At 34.9% G+C, this 16337-nt stretch overlaps 4 protein-coding genes across 5 annotated transcripts; all 4 read right to left on the bottom strand.

Annotated features, from left to right (window-relative positions):
* Positions 1–316: 316 nt before the first annotated feature.
* Positions 317–3118, bottom strand: LOC108193370 (uncharacterized). The gene is made up of 3 exons (XM_017359988.2): positions 2118–3118; positions 1928–1992; positions 317–570 (listed from the first exon to the last, which is right to left on the bottom strand). Exons 1-2 carry the CDS (start codon positions 3012–3014, stop codon positions 1945–1947), a joined length of 945 nt encoding a protein of 314 aa, XP_017215477.2. The 5' UTR covers positions 3015–3118; the 3' UTR covers positions 317–570; positions 1928–1944.
* A 5103-nt stretch (positions 3119–8221) lies between these two features.
* LOC108195425 (probably inactive leucine-rich repeat receptor-like protein kinase IMK2) lies at positions 8222–11037 on the bottom strand. The gene is made up of 2 exons (XM_017362386.2): positions 9059–11037; positions 8222–8964 (listed from the first exon to the last, which is right to left on the bottom strand). The coding sequence occupies exons 1-2, from the start codon at positions 10908–10910 to the stop codon at positions 8336–8338; spliced, it is 2481 nt and encodes an 826-aa protein (XP_017217875.1). The 5' UTR covers positions 10911–11037; the 3' UTR covers positions 8222–8335.
* Positions 11038–12115: 1078 nt separating this feature from the next.
* On the bottom strand, positions 12116–13059 carry LOC108193496 (PRA1 family protein B4). Its single transcript, XM_017360178.2, has one exon. It carries the CDS (start codon positions 12919–12921, stop codon positions 12256–12258), a length of 666 nt encoding a protein of 221 aa, XP_017215667.1. The 5' UTR covers positions 12922–13059; the 3' UTR covers positions 12116–12255.
* Positions 13060–13755: 696 nt separating this feature from the next.
* LOC108193498 (uncharacterized) lies at positions 13756–15563 on the bottom strand. Of its 2 annotated transcripts, XM_064081673.1 has the most exons (4): positions 15314–15514; positions 14314–14514; positions 14169–14227; positions 13756–13994 (listed from the first exon to the last, which is right to left on the bottom strand). In XM_064081673.1, the coding sequence occupies exons 1-3, from the start codon at positions 15422–15424 to the stop codon at positions 14174–14176; spliced, it is 366 nt and encodes a 121-aa protein (XP_063937743.1). In that variant the 5' UTR covers positions 15425–15514; the 3' UTR covers positions 13756–13994; positions 14169–14173. The 2 variants fall into 2 exon arrangements, with proteins under 2 accessions (XP_063937743.1, XP_017215669.1); XM_017360180.2 differs by lacking the exon at positions 14169–14227 and having other exon boundaries at positions 15314–15563.
* Positions 15564–16337: the final 774 nt, after the last annotated feature.

Genomic DNA, 16337 nt, shown 5'->3' with positions numbered 1-16337 from the left:
TCTATAAATGTGTACAGTCCAATATTTCTCTATTCTTCCTCCAAGTGCTTTAGTTTCAACAGATGCCAACACCTACATACTTGGGCAATCATGACTCTCCATCATTTGATAAACACACATTTCTGACTGTAAATGATCTTTGTTTATATAATGACGCACACCGAGTTTTAGACATGCACACTAAATTATATCAATGAACAAGAAAATTTGAGTTTTAAGCTCTTTTTACTACAGTTACAGAAAAACTAGTCTCTTTTTCTATCGCTTTTTATGTTGTTGCATATTGGCGATATGATGGAAACTCCTGAAATCGAAGTGAACAAACATAAAGTACATAGAAACCAACTTACAACTAACATTCCATCTGATACATATCTGATACATATCACACAATAAACTCAGATAATTTTCAAGATACATATCACACAATAAACTTGGATAATTTTTAAGGCCTGCGTGAACCTAATGGCAGCAATGAAGCAGGCAATATATGCCACTGATTTTCTAACTACATGAGACAAAATTGCCTTGCCACAAGTCCGCCACAAGTATTCAGCCCTACTTCGGAACCTACAGCACAAAAATAAAATTCAGAGGAAAATATTGCAACAGCAACAGCAACAGGCAACAAAGTACTATAAAAGTTATATTATATGATAGTCATGATTTAAACTTTAACGAGATACTTATCAGTAACAGCAGTTAGTACTAGAAATACAGTTATCACCTTTTCAAATATAACTTTGAATGCCCCAAACTTATAGGGTCGACATCTTTAATAATATTGACTTGTGTCGAATACAGAAATTACTAATTTTACAAAATTGGTATTAATTATTAAAACTACTAAGGATATACTGAACAACAGGTAAGTTCATTGATCTGATAGATACATCCAATTTTTGTTCAAATTATATAAGACGGCCAAGATAAATTTTGTTGTATATTTTTTGTCTGAAATCATTTATGAATGATGTCCATTAATCAAAAACAAATTTTCGAGGACAAGATCTGATCACTAATATATTATTATATATAGATACAAGTTGACATTCAATAATGAACATTTCTTTCAGGCACTGCCTAGAGTGAACAATATGTCCACTAGGTATCACAAGTCTGCTAGCTATATCATGATTCATATTATAAAGTACTGGTGGTCAAATAATCAGCTTCCAACTCACAGGACACGAAGAGGATCGATGCAAAGAGGGGCAAATGCAGAATGCCACAGCGAGACATATTTATACTATATCATTAAAGATAAACATGCAAAAGTTTAATAGTTGGTTTGTAGTCTGGTACAGTGGACAATAACCATTAAATCACTTGAATCAAATTGATTAGAACCATTAAACTAAATTTTCTATAATTATTCTAAGATTCGAATCATGTCAACAACATATTAAAATAAATTAATAACTCAAACACACATAAGAGAATTATTAACTTACCCAGATGTCACTGCATGTAGACAAATTTAAAAGTTTATATACATTAGAGATATGAGTGGAGGGTAGGATTGAAGACGACGAAGAGAAATTAAACTATCTATTGTATGGCTTGCTTTTACCGATTTCAAGTTAACAGTTCACAACAAGGTCATGTGAAAGTTGCACACTACCAAAACCAATATCAAAGATTGAAACTTTCTAAACTGCGGAAAGAAAAAGCACCAATCATTCTGGTTATACATAAAATATGAATGAAATTTGCTATCAATAGTACTATTAGCATCACATAGACGGATTACTCTGTTAAGCTATAGCTACGTAATTAATTGTTCTCAGCATGCAAGTTGAGGACACACCAGTGATGAAGTAAATGTAAAAGTCAATTTTCTGAGGAACCTAAAGCTAAAATACATGTCAGTAAGTTCACAATTTATAAACAATAGTAGCAAACAATAAACAAAAAAGGGAAGTACCTCAACAAATCAAGAAATTACTCCAAGCCAGCAACTTTGTACCTTAACTTCATATTACGATTCTCCTGCCAAATATAATTATAATTCATAACACTGGACATATAGACAAAGCAACCAATATATTAACCACATTTCACATTCAACTTAATTATAAAAAAATAAAATCTTTTTGAGTGAAACATTTCAATACCTGCTCAAGCACTGTAGCCGATGACTGCTCAACAAGCTTAGCCAATCCATTGAGCTTTGCTATCATCTTACTATACAACTCCTCGACTTGTCCTGTATAACCGGAAGCTACAGGGCCAGTCAAATTCTCCAACTGCTTAAGCTGAAAACCATCAGCACATATATCCAACTGACTCTGATTCTTGGAAGCCAAATTCATGTCATCACTGTCACTCTTATCATCCTCGGACATCGAATCCGGGTCCCTAATCTCACACGGCATTTCCGGAAACGGGGAATTGGTTTCATAATCAGCATAATTCCCTACACGAGGCCCAATATTAATAATCTTCATCGTCTTGGGCTCGAATGCCCCGGCCGGTAACCGAAACTGATACACACGATAATCATGCGTGTGAATCAAGAGCTGATCCTCTTTTCGAAACGGAGTAGTGAGTAACATAAACAGAGACGGTGACAAAGTAATCGGATTCGGCGAATTCAAAGCCTGAAAATTCAACGCGGTAGTGGAGGAGAGAGACTCGGTGACGGCCAATTCACGCATGGACGGACGGAGAGCGGTTTTGCGGCGGCCGGAAAACCAGCCGATTAGGGTTCCGGAACGGGGAACGACGGTGCGGAGTAATGGGAGATTGATTTGGGCGGAGGGGGAGTAGAAAGAGGCGGTGGAGCTGGAAGAGAAGAAGGAGGTGATGGTGGCGATTAAAGACGGCGAATTGTCGGCGGCGGAGGAAGAAGAAACGTCGTCGGAGAGATTGGAGGGGGCGTTGAGAGAGATGGTGCCGAAGAGAAGGCCGTCGATGTCGCCGGAAGAGGTGGACATGCGGTGGAGGAGAGAGGAGAGAGTGGGTCCTGGGATGTGCACTTCTTTGATCTCACGGGACTCCATTGTCATCATACTCTCAACTTCCGATGTCGCTCACTCTTTTTCACTCGCACTCTCTGTTCCTCGCCTTAATTATGACTCCCTTGGTCCCATTAGTCCACCCATGTTTTTACCTCTGGTTTGGGTTTGTTTCACTAAAATTTATGAATTTGGATACTTTTGATTGATTGCTATAAAAGTTTGTCTAGTGTGTGCCCATGAGCGCATGCTAAACGCGAAATTTTTTGCATTTGGATTATTTTTATTGGTGTGATTAGTGTATTTAGGGGGTCCATCATTATTAATAAGTAGAAACCAATCAAAATAAACTAAACACAAAAATTTCTGCGCCCATAGGCACACCATAGAAAAACCATTGTTATAAATGCCTCTCATTATTAAAAGGTGTAAGCTAATGAAAACAAGAGAAATTTTCAAATTTGTGCTTACTTTGTGTCCATATCATATCATAAAAAACCCGTTTTACTTTACTTGTTGAGAAGTATTTTAAGACTCTTCTTAAACATAGTTTTATGATTTTTTAAAAAGATTCTTAAATAAAATTTTGACGTTTAAACTTCAAAAAAGAATTAAAAAAATTATCGAACTATATTTTTATAGGATCCTTAAAATACGTGTAAATAGTGAACATAAACAATCTGCTGGAACGAAGGAATTAATTAATTATCAGTTACGTCACTTGCTTCATTTTTAATAGAGATAATTGCATATCGCACCCCTTAACTATCATTCAAAAACGATATTGTACCCATACTTTGGGAAACTCAACTCACGCCCCTTATCTTTACAGTTCAAACCCGAGATGCACTCCTCTGCCGTTAACTCTGTGCACTCCGTTAAGTCACTGTTCATGTAATTGCAATTCGGACCCCATAACTTACGTTCAAAAACGATATTGTACCCGTATTTTTGGAAACCCAAATCGCACCACCTATTTTTACATTTCAAGAACGATACGCACCCCTATCATTAAATTCCGTTAACTTCCGCTAAAATACTCTTTCGTCTCAATTTACATGTCCCTTTTGCTTTTTGAGAAGTCAAACTGACTAATTTTTGACCAACTAGTGGAAAATATTTATTTATTATTTTAGAAAATAGAAAGTTACATACTAAAATGGACTAAATTTTGTTTAAAAAAATATCATCAAAAAGTAAATCCAGTCTATTTTAATAGAGGTAAATAATAAGGGGTCCGAATTGCAATTGCGTCTATTATTTGCGAAATTCGGACCCCCTATTATTTGCGAAAACAAATAGACTAGATTTACTTTTTGATGATATATTTTTTTGTTTTTTTGTTTTTTTGTTAATTAAGCTATCCCCAAGTCAAAATGATTTTACATGTCGAATAATTTTAAATTTTTAGTAACATGTGTATCAAGTACTTAAAATATACTCTATTTTAAATATAAAAAATAAATGGTATGTGATATTTATTATAAATAATACATAAATTTATATATTGAATAAAATATATAAATTTTAATTATTTTGTTTGAAAAATTGATCAAAAAAATTTAAAAAAATATCATCATAAATTAAATCTAGTCTATTTTAATATGTAACTTTTTATTTACTAAAATATTAAATAAATATTTTCTAATAGTTGGTCAAAAATTAGTCAATTTGACTCCTCAAAAAGGAAAATGGACATGTAAATTGAGACGGATGACTATTTAACGGAAGTTAACGGAATTCAACAGAGGGGGTGCGTATCGTTCTTGAAATGTAAAGATAGGTGGTGCGATTTGAGTTTCCAAAAGTATGGGTACAATATCGTTTTTGAACGTAAGTTAGGGGGTCCGAATTGCAATTATTTGTACAGTGACTTAACGGAATGCACAGAGTTAACAACAGTTAACGGCAGAGGGGTGCATCTCGGGCTTGAACTGTAAAGATAAGGAGTGCGAGTTGAGTTTCCCAAAGTATGGGTACAATATCGTTTTTGAACAATAGTTAGGGGGTGCGATATGCAATTACCTCTTTTTAATATATCAAATAGATCACTGATAAATTTTTAGTGTCATTTCTACCACTCATTTTAAATTAGATTACGTCTTAACAATTTTTTACAAAATAGGTCAAGTAAATGTTTTTGTTAAATTATATGACATGAATTTGTTGAAATTGACATGAAATTCTATACAAAACAATGTGATGATAAATGATAAAACAACTCTAAAAATAGATCATAGAATGATACATAAGTAAATGTTGATTTCAATTGAAAAGGAAGGATGAGTACCTGTTTGTTTAGACAAGCGAAATAGCAAGAAAGATGGTATATACTTTTAAAAAAATTCCAATAATAAAATTTTAACATTTATAAATTTTTTAAAATTAATAGAATGTAGCTTTATTTTAAATTAGTGAGGCAAACGAGATCAAAATTTATTAGTGACCCACTTTATATATTCGAACGAAGTAAGGGACCTAATTGATGATTAACCTCTTTTCTTTGTTAAATACTTTCTTGTTTTTCCTCGAGGCTTTTCCTTGGCTCCATTTGTTTCTGGTCATCCAAAACATTCAGTTTACAGATATGATCATCAAAATTTAAGTTTCATTTTTTTTTTTGTCTTCCTAAATAACAAACATGATGAATACACTTATAAAGAAAGTTTTGAATGTGATGGACACTAACAAGACTGAACACAGTTAAAATTAAAGTGTTTGACGATGTTGAGAACGAACGGATTAGAGAAATAATTTTTCAAATATGTGATAAGCTTGACTTAGGACGAACACGACATGACTGATAATATTTTTGAAATTATTTTAATGTTCGACCTTTTAGAAGGCGACGCGAACACAGGAAATTTTTTTAATGTTCAACCCATTCAAAGGCGAACATATGTTGTTAATTTTTTTATTATGTATAGCCAAAGTCAAGGGCGAATAGTACTATAAAGCTTTAACAAATCTTCCCATGCAAACTGTTAAAAATAATTACTCTATAAAATACATACACACTTCACGTAGAGCAATAACATTTTACAACTCTTTCTTATATTTTGTAACTCGTTTAACATTTGTTATATTTATCATGACATCAATGTCGAGCAACTGTACAGTTTCACAAAGAAATTATGTTTGTGTTCGTGGTTTGAGGGCTCGACTATGTACTTCTTGGAACTCGATAAATCCTGGTTGAAGGTTTTATTTTTGTGATTATGGTAGTGTAAGTGAAAATGATAAAAAAAAATTTACTCGATCTTCACCTGTATATAATTACGTGCAATTATTTTGAGTGGTCTAATGACGAGCCCGAAGACAGACATGTTGAAATAATCAAACGTTTGCATAATGAGAGGATGTTTTTGTAGCAGACATTGAATATTTACAAAAGAACAATAAAAGATCAACTAGAAGGCATGCTTATTTTTAAGAAGCGAAAGAAGATCGAGAAGGAGAATAAGTTTCAGAGATTTGTTCGTGGTTTAGTTTGTGCTATTATTTTTATTGTTGTTGGTTTGGATTATGATATGATAATCATGTTATATATTATCTTCGATTATCTTATTGTATTTGTTTAGGTGTTTGTATCACTTGTAATGACATATTTTCAAGTCAATGTCATGGAAAAATATTAAGTTTAACAATTTATATAGTTTTTAGATTTTAATGCATTCAACTTAGTTAATATCCATATAATCACACCATATCTTAGTTAAATAAAAATATTTAAGTAATTTGGTTTTAAAATGACAATTTGTGGATACATTTATGTGCCGTTAGTTGATAGTGATTTATAGATAAAACAATCCAGAGAAAAGATTGTGTTGATTGGATACAACACACAATCCAAGAACCACTGATGATGAAAAATTCAATATGATCGCATCTGAATCATTAATACTTAATTGCGGGTCATTTTTTAAGTCATTAATTTGTAGGTGAGGTTATAATTTTGAAAGGATATCGAGGTTTGATACTGGTTACTGTCTTTGCTTAGTGATTGACATAAAAGCTTACATCAAACGCTAGTACCTTGTACGAGCAATACGAACATCGGTTATAGTACTGACCCTCATCCGCAACGACAACAACAATTATTAGCTTGCAAGTACGACGCACTTGAAATTTAGAGTAAGAAAATATAAGGGGAACCCCCTTGTAAACTAAGATATATGTATATTTAGTGTTTGAAAATGCGTGTTATAACAAATTCCCTAGTAAACTAAGATATATGTATATATAATGCTTGAAAATGCGTGTTACTTTAGAGCATTAGAAGAAGTCGAAGGTTAACCTCTATGCCCAAAAATTGGTTGCACAAGTAGAATGAATCAATTGATTTAAAGTTGATGATCTAACTAATACACAGATCGGTGATAAAATATGCAATATAAACTCATGTATGCATGCAACATGTCATCATTGTACATAGGAAGTGTTGAAACCAATTTTTTGTCGGAAAGACGAACGAAGAGAACATGCAAAAAGATGAATACGGCGATATTCCCCTAATTCATCTCCGGTATGAGAATAAATTAATTAGCTGGTCTTTTCTGAGTAAGAAAGAATTATGAGTGCTCTTCAATGTGTGTTAACAATGAATGAATGTAAACTCAAATACAATTTGACATGAATGGGTGAATTGCTCTTTAAATCTAGCTTAGTGGACATTGTCTGGCAACGTCTCAATCAAGGCCGGGTCTCGAGCTTCGTAGATATAGATGTGGATAATATCTGAATGGACTTGGCCCCAATCATCCCAGGTCAGGGCAACTATATGGGCCTCCAACATGTCCCAATTTATTTGTCTTGTTTGATTTTTTATGATCAAATTGACTATATTTTGACTGAAATTTACATATATAAAATAATTAGAAAAAATTATGAAAAATATATTACTAGAATCTACATCTATTCTACTTTGAAATGTATTTTTTCGAATTTCAAGTTCATGAAGAATAATTACTAATTACCGGTCAAATCTTGGTCAATTTGACCGTAAAAAGTCAAACAAGACAGATAAATTGGGACGGAGGGAGTACGTGTTTAAAGACCGAAAAAAGGAAATAAAAAACATACATGCTTAGATCACTTGTTATACATGTCATAAAGAAACTATATGATCTGCATGACTGTATGTATCTATTAGCTACAAGTATTGTTACGTAGCTGCGTGTTTGTCTGATCTATTTTCATACATTTTCTCTCACTGTTTGACACACACTATAAAGTATAATTCAATAATATTTTCAAAATTTTCTTTATCTATATAAAAACAAGAAAAGAAAATTTTGAATATAAGTTATACAATAATACTTGAGGAGTATTAAATTACGTGTCGGGGCGGAGGGAGTAATTTATATCAGCCTTCATTATGTTTCTGTTGGTATTTCAAAACTGTGACTTTTAACAGGAGTACTTGCACAACTTGGAGCAGCCAGTTGAGGTTTTATCTCTTCTAGTTTCTGAAGAACTTCTCGGGCTTCTGGACGTGCAGTAGGTGAAGAATTCACACAATGCATGGCTAATTGCAAAGTTTTAAACAGCTCCTCATTCACGTCTGACGTATCCCCCATAAGTTCCAAATCAAACACTTCATTAGTCCATTCTTCCTTCAGGATTGACGACACCCATTGTGGCAAATCAACACCTTCCCTGCCTTCATTTGGAGATTTTCCTGTCAAGAGCTCCAATATGATCACCCCAATGCTGTAAACATCGGCTTTCGTGGTGACATTCTTGAGCTTTAAGAGTTCTGGTGCACAATAACCTTGTGTACCAGCTGTGGCAATCACATCGAGGTTTGTAGCATTTGTCATGAGCCTTGAAAGCCCAACATCTGCAATGGCAGGATTGTTGTGCTCATCTAGCATAATGTTGCTTGATGTAAGATTTCCATGAATTATATTCTCTTTAGAGTGAAGGAAACAGAGGCCTCGTGTCATTCCCATAGCAATACTCATCCTTGTTGGCCAGGTTATTGTAGTGTCAGGTCCTCGAGCTGCACAAAATGATATTTATATCAATCAATTGATAAAGTTGAAGTTCACAGTGATTCTCAGTTCTTGATATTGGAATTAGTTTGTGAAACTAACCATGGAGGAAGGATGCAAGGCTTCCGTTTGACATATAATCAAAAACAAGTAGCTTCTCTCCTTTAGGTCCCATGTAATAGGCCCTGAGAGCCAATATATTTTGGTGTCTGACTTTCCCCAGTGCAGCAACTTCAGCTTCAAACTCCTTCTGTCCCTTCGCGGTTTTCTCTCTTAGTCTTTTCACAACCACTTTATTGTTATCCTCCAATGTCGCTTTATAAGCCGTTCCATATGTACTCTTCTGCATTATCTCAGCAGTGGCAGATAGCAAATCATCAGCTGCAAACACAAATGGGCCATCAAAATGCACTAATTTTCCACTTTTGTCACCAGATTCGACTTTGGTTCCCATGGCTGGAACCGACTTTGCACCAGCCAGGCCAGATTCTTTACTAACTTTTGAGTTGCTCTTTTTCCTAATCAAGCAGCATCCCAAAATGCAGCACAAAACAAGTAGGACAAGAAGGAGCGTTCCAGCTGCTATAAGAATAATATCTTTGGTTTTATGCCCTCTGCTTTTTTGATGGTTCGTAGCCTGTGACGAAGAGGAAGGTGTGGGAGAAGGGCAATGAGTAGTGGGGCTAAATCCACATAACTGAATGTTACCGACAAAAGAAGTAGAATTGAACTTGTCCAGAAGCTTAGAGGGAACTTCCCCAGAGAGATTATTGTTGGAAACATCGAAAGAAGTGAGGTTTGGCAAATTGGATATTGAGTCAGGAATGTCTCCGGTGAAACTGTTATCTGATAGATCAAGTTGCAGAAGGCTAGACAATTTTCCAATACTGGCGGGAACATCACCATCAAACTCATTACTTTTCAGATTTAAGACTGTAAGATTTTGCAATGTGGATACAACTTCTAGGATTTCATTTTTAAGGTGGTTGGCCTTTAGATTCAATGAAACAAGCGCTGTGAGATTTGAAAAACTAGTAGGAAAGCTTCCATTGATGGCATTCCCCGATAAATCTAACAGCTGAAGCTTTGTGAGACTACCTAATTCATCAGGTATGGTTCCAACAATCTGGTTTCGACTCAATAAAAGTTCTTTGAGATTATACAATTTACTTAAAGAAGATGGTATATTCCCTGAAAGAAGATTGTGGTCGAGGGTTAAAGATCGAAGTTGGTAAGAATCATTTGTATTCAGACCCCAAGCATCTGGTATGGAGCCTGATAGATTGTTGTGTTGCAGAGCAAGAAAAGTGAGTGAAGGGAAATTAGTGAAACTGTTTGGGATCGAACCAGAAATTGCATTATAACTAAGATTTAGTCTATAAAACCTAGTAGAATTTACAAGATTGGGTGAAAGGGTTCCGGTGAGCAGATTATTACTAAGATCAAGATTTTGAAGAGAGGGGCTGTTACCAATGGATGCAGGAATAGAACCCGACAAACGATTATTGAATAGATAAACCCCTCTAAGGTGGCAAAGAAAACCAAGAGAATTAGGAACTGGACCTTGAAGAAAATTGTCATGTATACTAAGCCAACGAAGGGCTTGAAGCTGTCCGATTTGTTCAGAAATTCTTCCTCCTAATCCTTTAAATGGAAGCTGTATCACAATGACTTGGCCATTAACACAGTTAATTCCTTGCCAAGTACCTGAACAAGCTCCATTTCTAGTGCCACTCCAGCTCCTCAAAACACCTCTGGAATCTATCAGTTCACGCTTGATGGCCTTAAGTGCTTGATAATCTTCTACAGTTGTGATGACCCCATCACCCGGTTTAGCTGAAACAAAACAAAAAAATAAAACCAAAACAAAGATTTGAACATGACATGCATAAGTCAAATTCTTGTTCTTGGCTTGAACAGTCCGAGCAAGGCTTTCCATAAGCAGTATTAGCATGAATATTGAAGATGGCTTGAAAAAAAGTGTGAAATTTCACAGCTTTTTTGCTCTGAGGATCTGCGAATGTAGTAGAGAAGCAATAATGTATGGAGTTGAGAAATAGCATCTGAGACTGTGATGAGCCTATACAGTGAGTGAAGCTTAAAAGTGTTGGCTGACACTTGACAGACAGAGTCAGAGGGGAGTTGGTTATTTAGTTAGTCTTTAATTGGTAGCCAAACTAACGGCTACATTCACATGATAATTTTTAATCAAAGGTCACATGTTATGAGACAGTCGTCTCTTAACGGCCATCTTTTTTGGCGGGTGCATGAAGACGTCATTGTTATCTGTTGCATAAGAGAAACTCCGATAGCACTTGCAACAGAATGGCCTTTAGAGATGAATATTACATAGCTTTGAGTACATCTGCCTTGCTTTTCAGTGAACTTATAACATAAAAACAGACCTCAGGGTACTGTGGCATCTTCATCATCTAATTCTGCATCGCTATGTTATGATCAACATGGTTGCTGCCTCATTCTCCCTAGCAGAGATATATCACCTCGGATTGTAAAAAAGAAACAGCCATGCGAAAACAGAAACACCCAGTACTTCAGAGTTGATCAGCATCTCCCACAGTCTCCTAGTTGGCTCTTAATTATAATGTAAAACATATCTCTCTTAATATAGTCAGTGTGAACTGTCTCCAACAATATTTCTTCAAACTATTTTTCTATTTTATATTTTATTAATATATGAACTAAAAGGAGGAAAGATGGTGGATAAGTAGAAGAAAATGAATTTTTTATTAACAAAATCGAGTTAAGAGTCATGTGGAGGCTCGAGTTAAGAGTCATGTGGAGGCTCCTAAACGAGAGGAAAGTGAAGTGACTCTTCTTAAGTTTATAAAGAGGCTCCAAAAGTCTTTTGGAGCTCTATTTAGACCGATACTTTTTTTTTCAGTTAAAAGGTCATAAAGAACGCCTCTTGGGCATGCTATAGAATCATCAAATATTTTTAGGATGCCCAGAAATAATCATTATATATTTAACAAACATAAGCACGTTATCGCCGGTGTTCATAATCTATTCCTTAACATATTCAACAACTTTGCCTATGGACAAATAAGCTTATTCAACAAGCAATGGCATGGAGAATAAGAAATCATATCACAGGCTTATAGTTTAATTACCCATTAACAAGCAATGACATGTATATTTCTCTGTAATACACATGAGACCAATACTATAGAAGAAAGCATATTGCTTTTATCAACATTCATAGGACTGGCGAATCCTTAACCACCAAAAGCTATGACATTCACCTTGGCATTTATCAAATTGTATGGAACATATAATCTCTAGACTCGAACAGTAGCAGTAATTACAGGAGATGGCGATGGACCGGTGGCGCCTTTCAGGAAAGACAGGAATCCGGTAGATGCAGAGTCTTGCTCATCAAGAAACAAATCTTCTGGAACCCTAAATGCCCCATGACCAGAAACAATAGCCAATCCCACCATTAGGGCTGATGTCAGGACATAACCAACGCTTGTCAGAAAAATTACGGCAATTGTGGTGATCACCAGAATTCCTAATATTTCTCTTTCAGAATATGTGCGTCCCCAGATGACGAGTGGTGGATCAGAGGGGCGGAAAAGGTAGAGGAAGATCCAGGAGGCGAGAAGGCCAAGGAGGAGAATGAGGGAGATGGGGTGTGTCACAAGAGAAAATGCCATCACAATGGCAATCAGAATGAGGTAATTGACTCGAAAATAGGTGTAGTTCTTGCGAATGCGAGCTGTGGCATCTGAGACAGACTCTGGTTTTGCAAAGGCAGAACGGTCAACAAGCTCCGACCACGGGCGGCAATGTGCAAGGCGGTGACGAACTGTTTCACTGATGTTGACGAAGAATGAAGTAATTGCAGAGGTTGCTGTGGGTGGTTGGGGGTCGGCAGAGACACCGGTGGATGGGTGTTGGATGATTACAGTTGGGAGATTTGGTGGTTGGGGATTAGAAGCCATAGTCTTAGATCAATTTTCATGGACAGAGTTTTGAGAGAGGGCTTGTACAAATTACTGGTATTAATTCTGCATCTAGAAATTGAACCAGAGAAAAATGAGGGAGATTTTTCTGATGGACGTCAAAGAATTTTACATATCTGAGCTAGACATCAGTACATGTACATCACATATATAACTTACCATTTACTGGTTCTATGAAATAATAAACATAGCATACCAAAATCTAATAATAGCCAATTGCCATTACTACTTGAAATCACATGTTTCACAACATTTTTGCCCTGCCACTTCTACAAAAGCAAAACCAATAGTTTCATTCTGTTACTACTTTGTGTTCTTGCTCAACATCTAACAACTACAATTCATGAGATACTATAGTTTTAAACTATCTAGCTCCCGGAGTCAGAAACTTGTCAATGTAGAAGTATGCCATAAACTTCCATGACAGGATTAGTTTGTAAACTAATCCAATAGAGTCAAACTCAAGACGAAAATATCTATATAATATGACGAAAATTATATCGACTCCAACTCATTTCAAGCTTCTAACCTAACAGCTCAATTTTGTTTACCTATATAATATGACTTGTCAAATCTTAGCTAAGGTTCTAGTCTTCGGACATTGTATCCATTTGGGGTACTAATCAGTTCCCCAATTTTTGCACCAAAAACCTATACAAATCAAAGAAAATTCTGACAAAGGCTAGCTGCAGTGTGAAGGGCATGTATAATGAACAAATAAGTAGCTAAGGACACCTACTTTTAGAGTGATCAAGTCAAAGCCATTACAGAACTTCTCAAACAAGGGTAATACAAGATTGGGAGCATTTGAAATACAGTTAACACGATAGACACGTAAGATCTTTGATTAAGTCTAGAACATTCAGAATCAAAAATAGAAGCACAGACATGTCACATTTCAGGTGATAACATTAGAGCTATCCCGATTCTAGATATTAATAAAGTTTCTCCCACTTAAAGGAGTCAATTTTTTTATTAGTTTAAATAGCACATCAGAAGTAAACCGAACAACAAGTCTAGAAAGTAGAGCCATTCCATCCAAAGTCAGAGCCCTGGAAAAGAAACAAATACAAAGCAATCAGAACAATCAAAAGTCTCTGGAGAAGCACTTGACTTGAAAAGAAACAAACGTCTAAAGTAGCAGTACAAAAAAAAGGTCGATGAGAACAGAATGAAAATATCTAGGGAGACTCATTTGTTTGTAAACAACAAAGGTGTATATTTACATGATCTAGTTCTGGTGTAAAGCATGTAGACATTGTGCATATTCTTGACTCTGACTGGCCTAAACAAGCAGGAAGAATGCAATAAGAAAACTAAAAATGTGTGTTGATATCCAACAAGACAGCGGAGAGATGAGAAATAACTTGCCTTGGAATCAAAGAACTTCAAGAAGAAGCGGTTTTTGGGAACAGACAATTTAGTTTCAAGAATTTCAGCAATGGCAGCACTGAGTTGCTTGTTGACACTAGGACTGAGTCCCCCAATGGACACTAACTCACCAAATGCTGCTGGCTGCTCAGTACCACCAAAGGCGATAGGAACAGATCCTTTGACAACAATCATCACATACTAAGCATTGACAAACAAAACAGAACGATCAAAGTTCAATATTATGATAATTAGCAAGGGGAATCAACTAATAAGGTGATAGAGTACTAGATAGTTTGACTTTTTGACACAAATTTCTAAATCTATTCACATAGTTAAAATCATTATTTTTAAAATTTTCTTTTTTTAAATACAATAATATGATTAATATATAATTCGAGGATTTTTTTTAAAAAAAATAATGATTTTAACTAGACGACCCTTTAACGGCCTTACACATTCAAAACCAGTTGTCTAGATATCGATAAGCAGGTCTATGATGATTAATTGGGTAGTCGAGATCAATTAAATATAATTTGGTGCTCAAAATAAATACTGACTAGCAAATTACAACACATCATTTTACCACTTTTATCATGATACTCCCTGTATCCCAAATTTGATTAGTCAGCTAGAATTTGAGCACGTAACTTACTGTGTATTGACCCTCTAGTTCCTTCTTTTTTTTGTGAATAAAAATTTATTTTAATATTAAGACTATCTTTCTTTCTATTATGCTATTTTAAAATATATATGCCAATTTCAATTTTGGTCAATGCACTTTAAAAATTGTCTGCCGAGAGTCGACGAGTTTATCTAATTGGGAATGGGATGGGGGGAGTAATTGCAAAAAAATGGTGAAAAATGGCAATTGGGTGTTGAAAGTAAACCCTAACGAGGCTAATACACTAACAAAAACAAAAAGAAAAACTAGTGTAGTGGTAGTAACTAGTGTATAGTTGTTGAAAAACAGAAGAAAAAGAAATAATTATAATAATACCGCCTCGGGTTTTCCGATGATGGTGGCCACGGTGGAAGTGGCCTGGGAGAGAATGGCGGAAGTGTCGACGCCGTCGAGGCTGACGTTGGTTGAGATGTTGAGACACGGCATCCTTAACTCCTCTGCTGCTTTGTTTCTTCTTTGTCTTCTCTGATCAACCGATAAGTAAACAGTGGCACTCACTTACCTACCCCACTATTCCCCATTTTACCCCCGCCTCCCTTCATTTTACGATTATGAGATGACTCATTTACCCTCATTTTAGGAATAAACCTCTCTGCTTTTATTGTTCTTGCTCTGGATACTTCTTGTCGTCACGCTTGATTTATGGGTTCATTAAAAAAAAAAAAAATCCTCATTACATATATCAAACAATTGTTGTAATATCAAAATTTTACACATGCCTTAAATAAATTTTTCTAAGACAGTGATTGTTTAAATCAATGGAAAATGTTATTGCAAGATTTTTGTTTGCAGAGCAATTTTAATTCTCTCTCCCTCTTGAGTCACATAAATCATACAACTCTGGTATATATTTCTACAAATTGCTCTGGAAATTAAAAAACTGCACTTATAACATTTCAATAAATCAATTTAAAATTTTCTAATATATTTCAGCTTGATATGAATTTTATCAATATATTAATAAAATTATAAATTGTTAGAACCCTAAATAAATGAAGTATAACTTTTAATATTCAAATATATACATGTCCATGTCTTATTTTAAATTATATTTGTAATCTATTATCACACATTGACTAAAAGTCGATATTATATTTGAATTTAATTTTTCTTCCTGAATTATTTTAAATTATTTTTTATTTATATATCCTGTCTTTGTGCAAGTCAAATTATATTATAGATTTTTTGCGACAAGATATTTGCACATAAATGAATTGAATTGATTAAAAATTATGTGATGATATTCAATTTATTTGATGTTAACACTCAATTTTATTCCATATCGAATGGGGGTATGATGTTCTGTTTTTATTAATTTTGATGTGCAGGGATAAAGTAC

Source organism: Daucus carota, chromosome 7 (assembly GCF_001625215.2).
Source record: "Daucus carota subsp. sativus chromosome 7, DH1 v3.0, whole genome shotgun sequence".
Lineage (NCBI taxonomy): Eukaryota > Viridiplantae > Streptophyta > Magnoliopsida > Apiales > Apiaceae > Daucus > Daucus carota.
The sequence above is the reverse complement of the archived record's forward strand: the minus strand, read 5'-3'. Positions and strand labels throughout refer to the sequence as shown.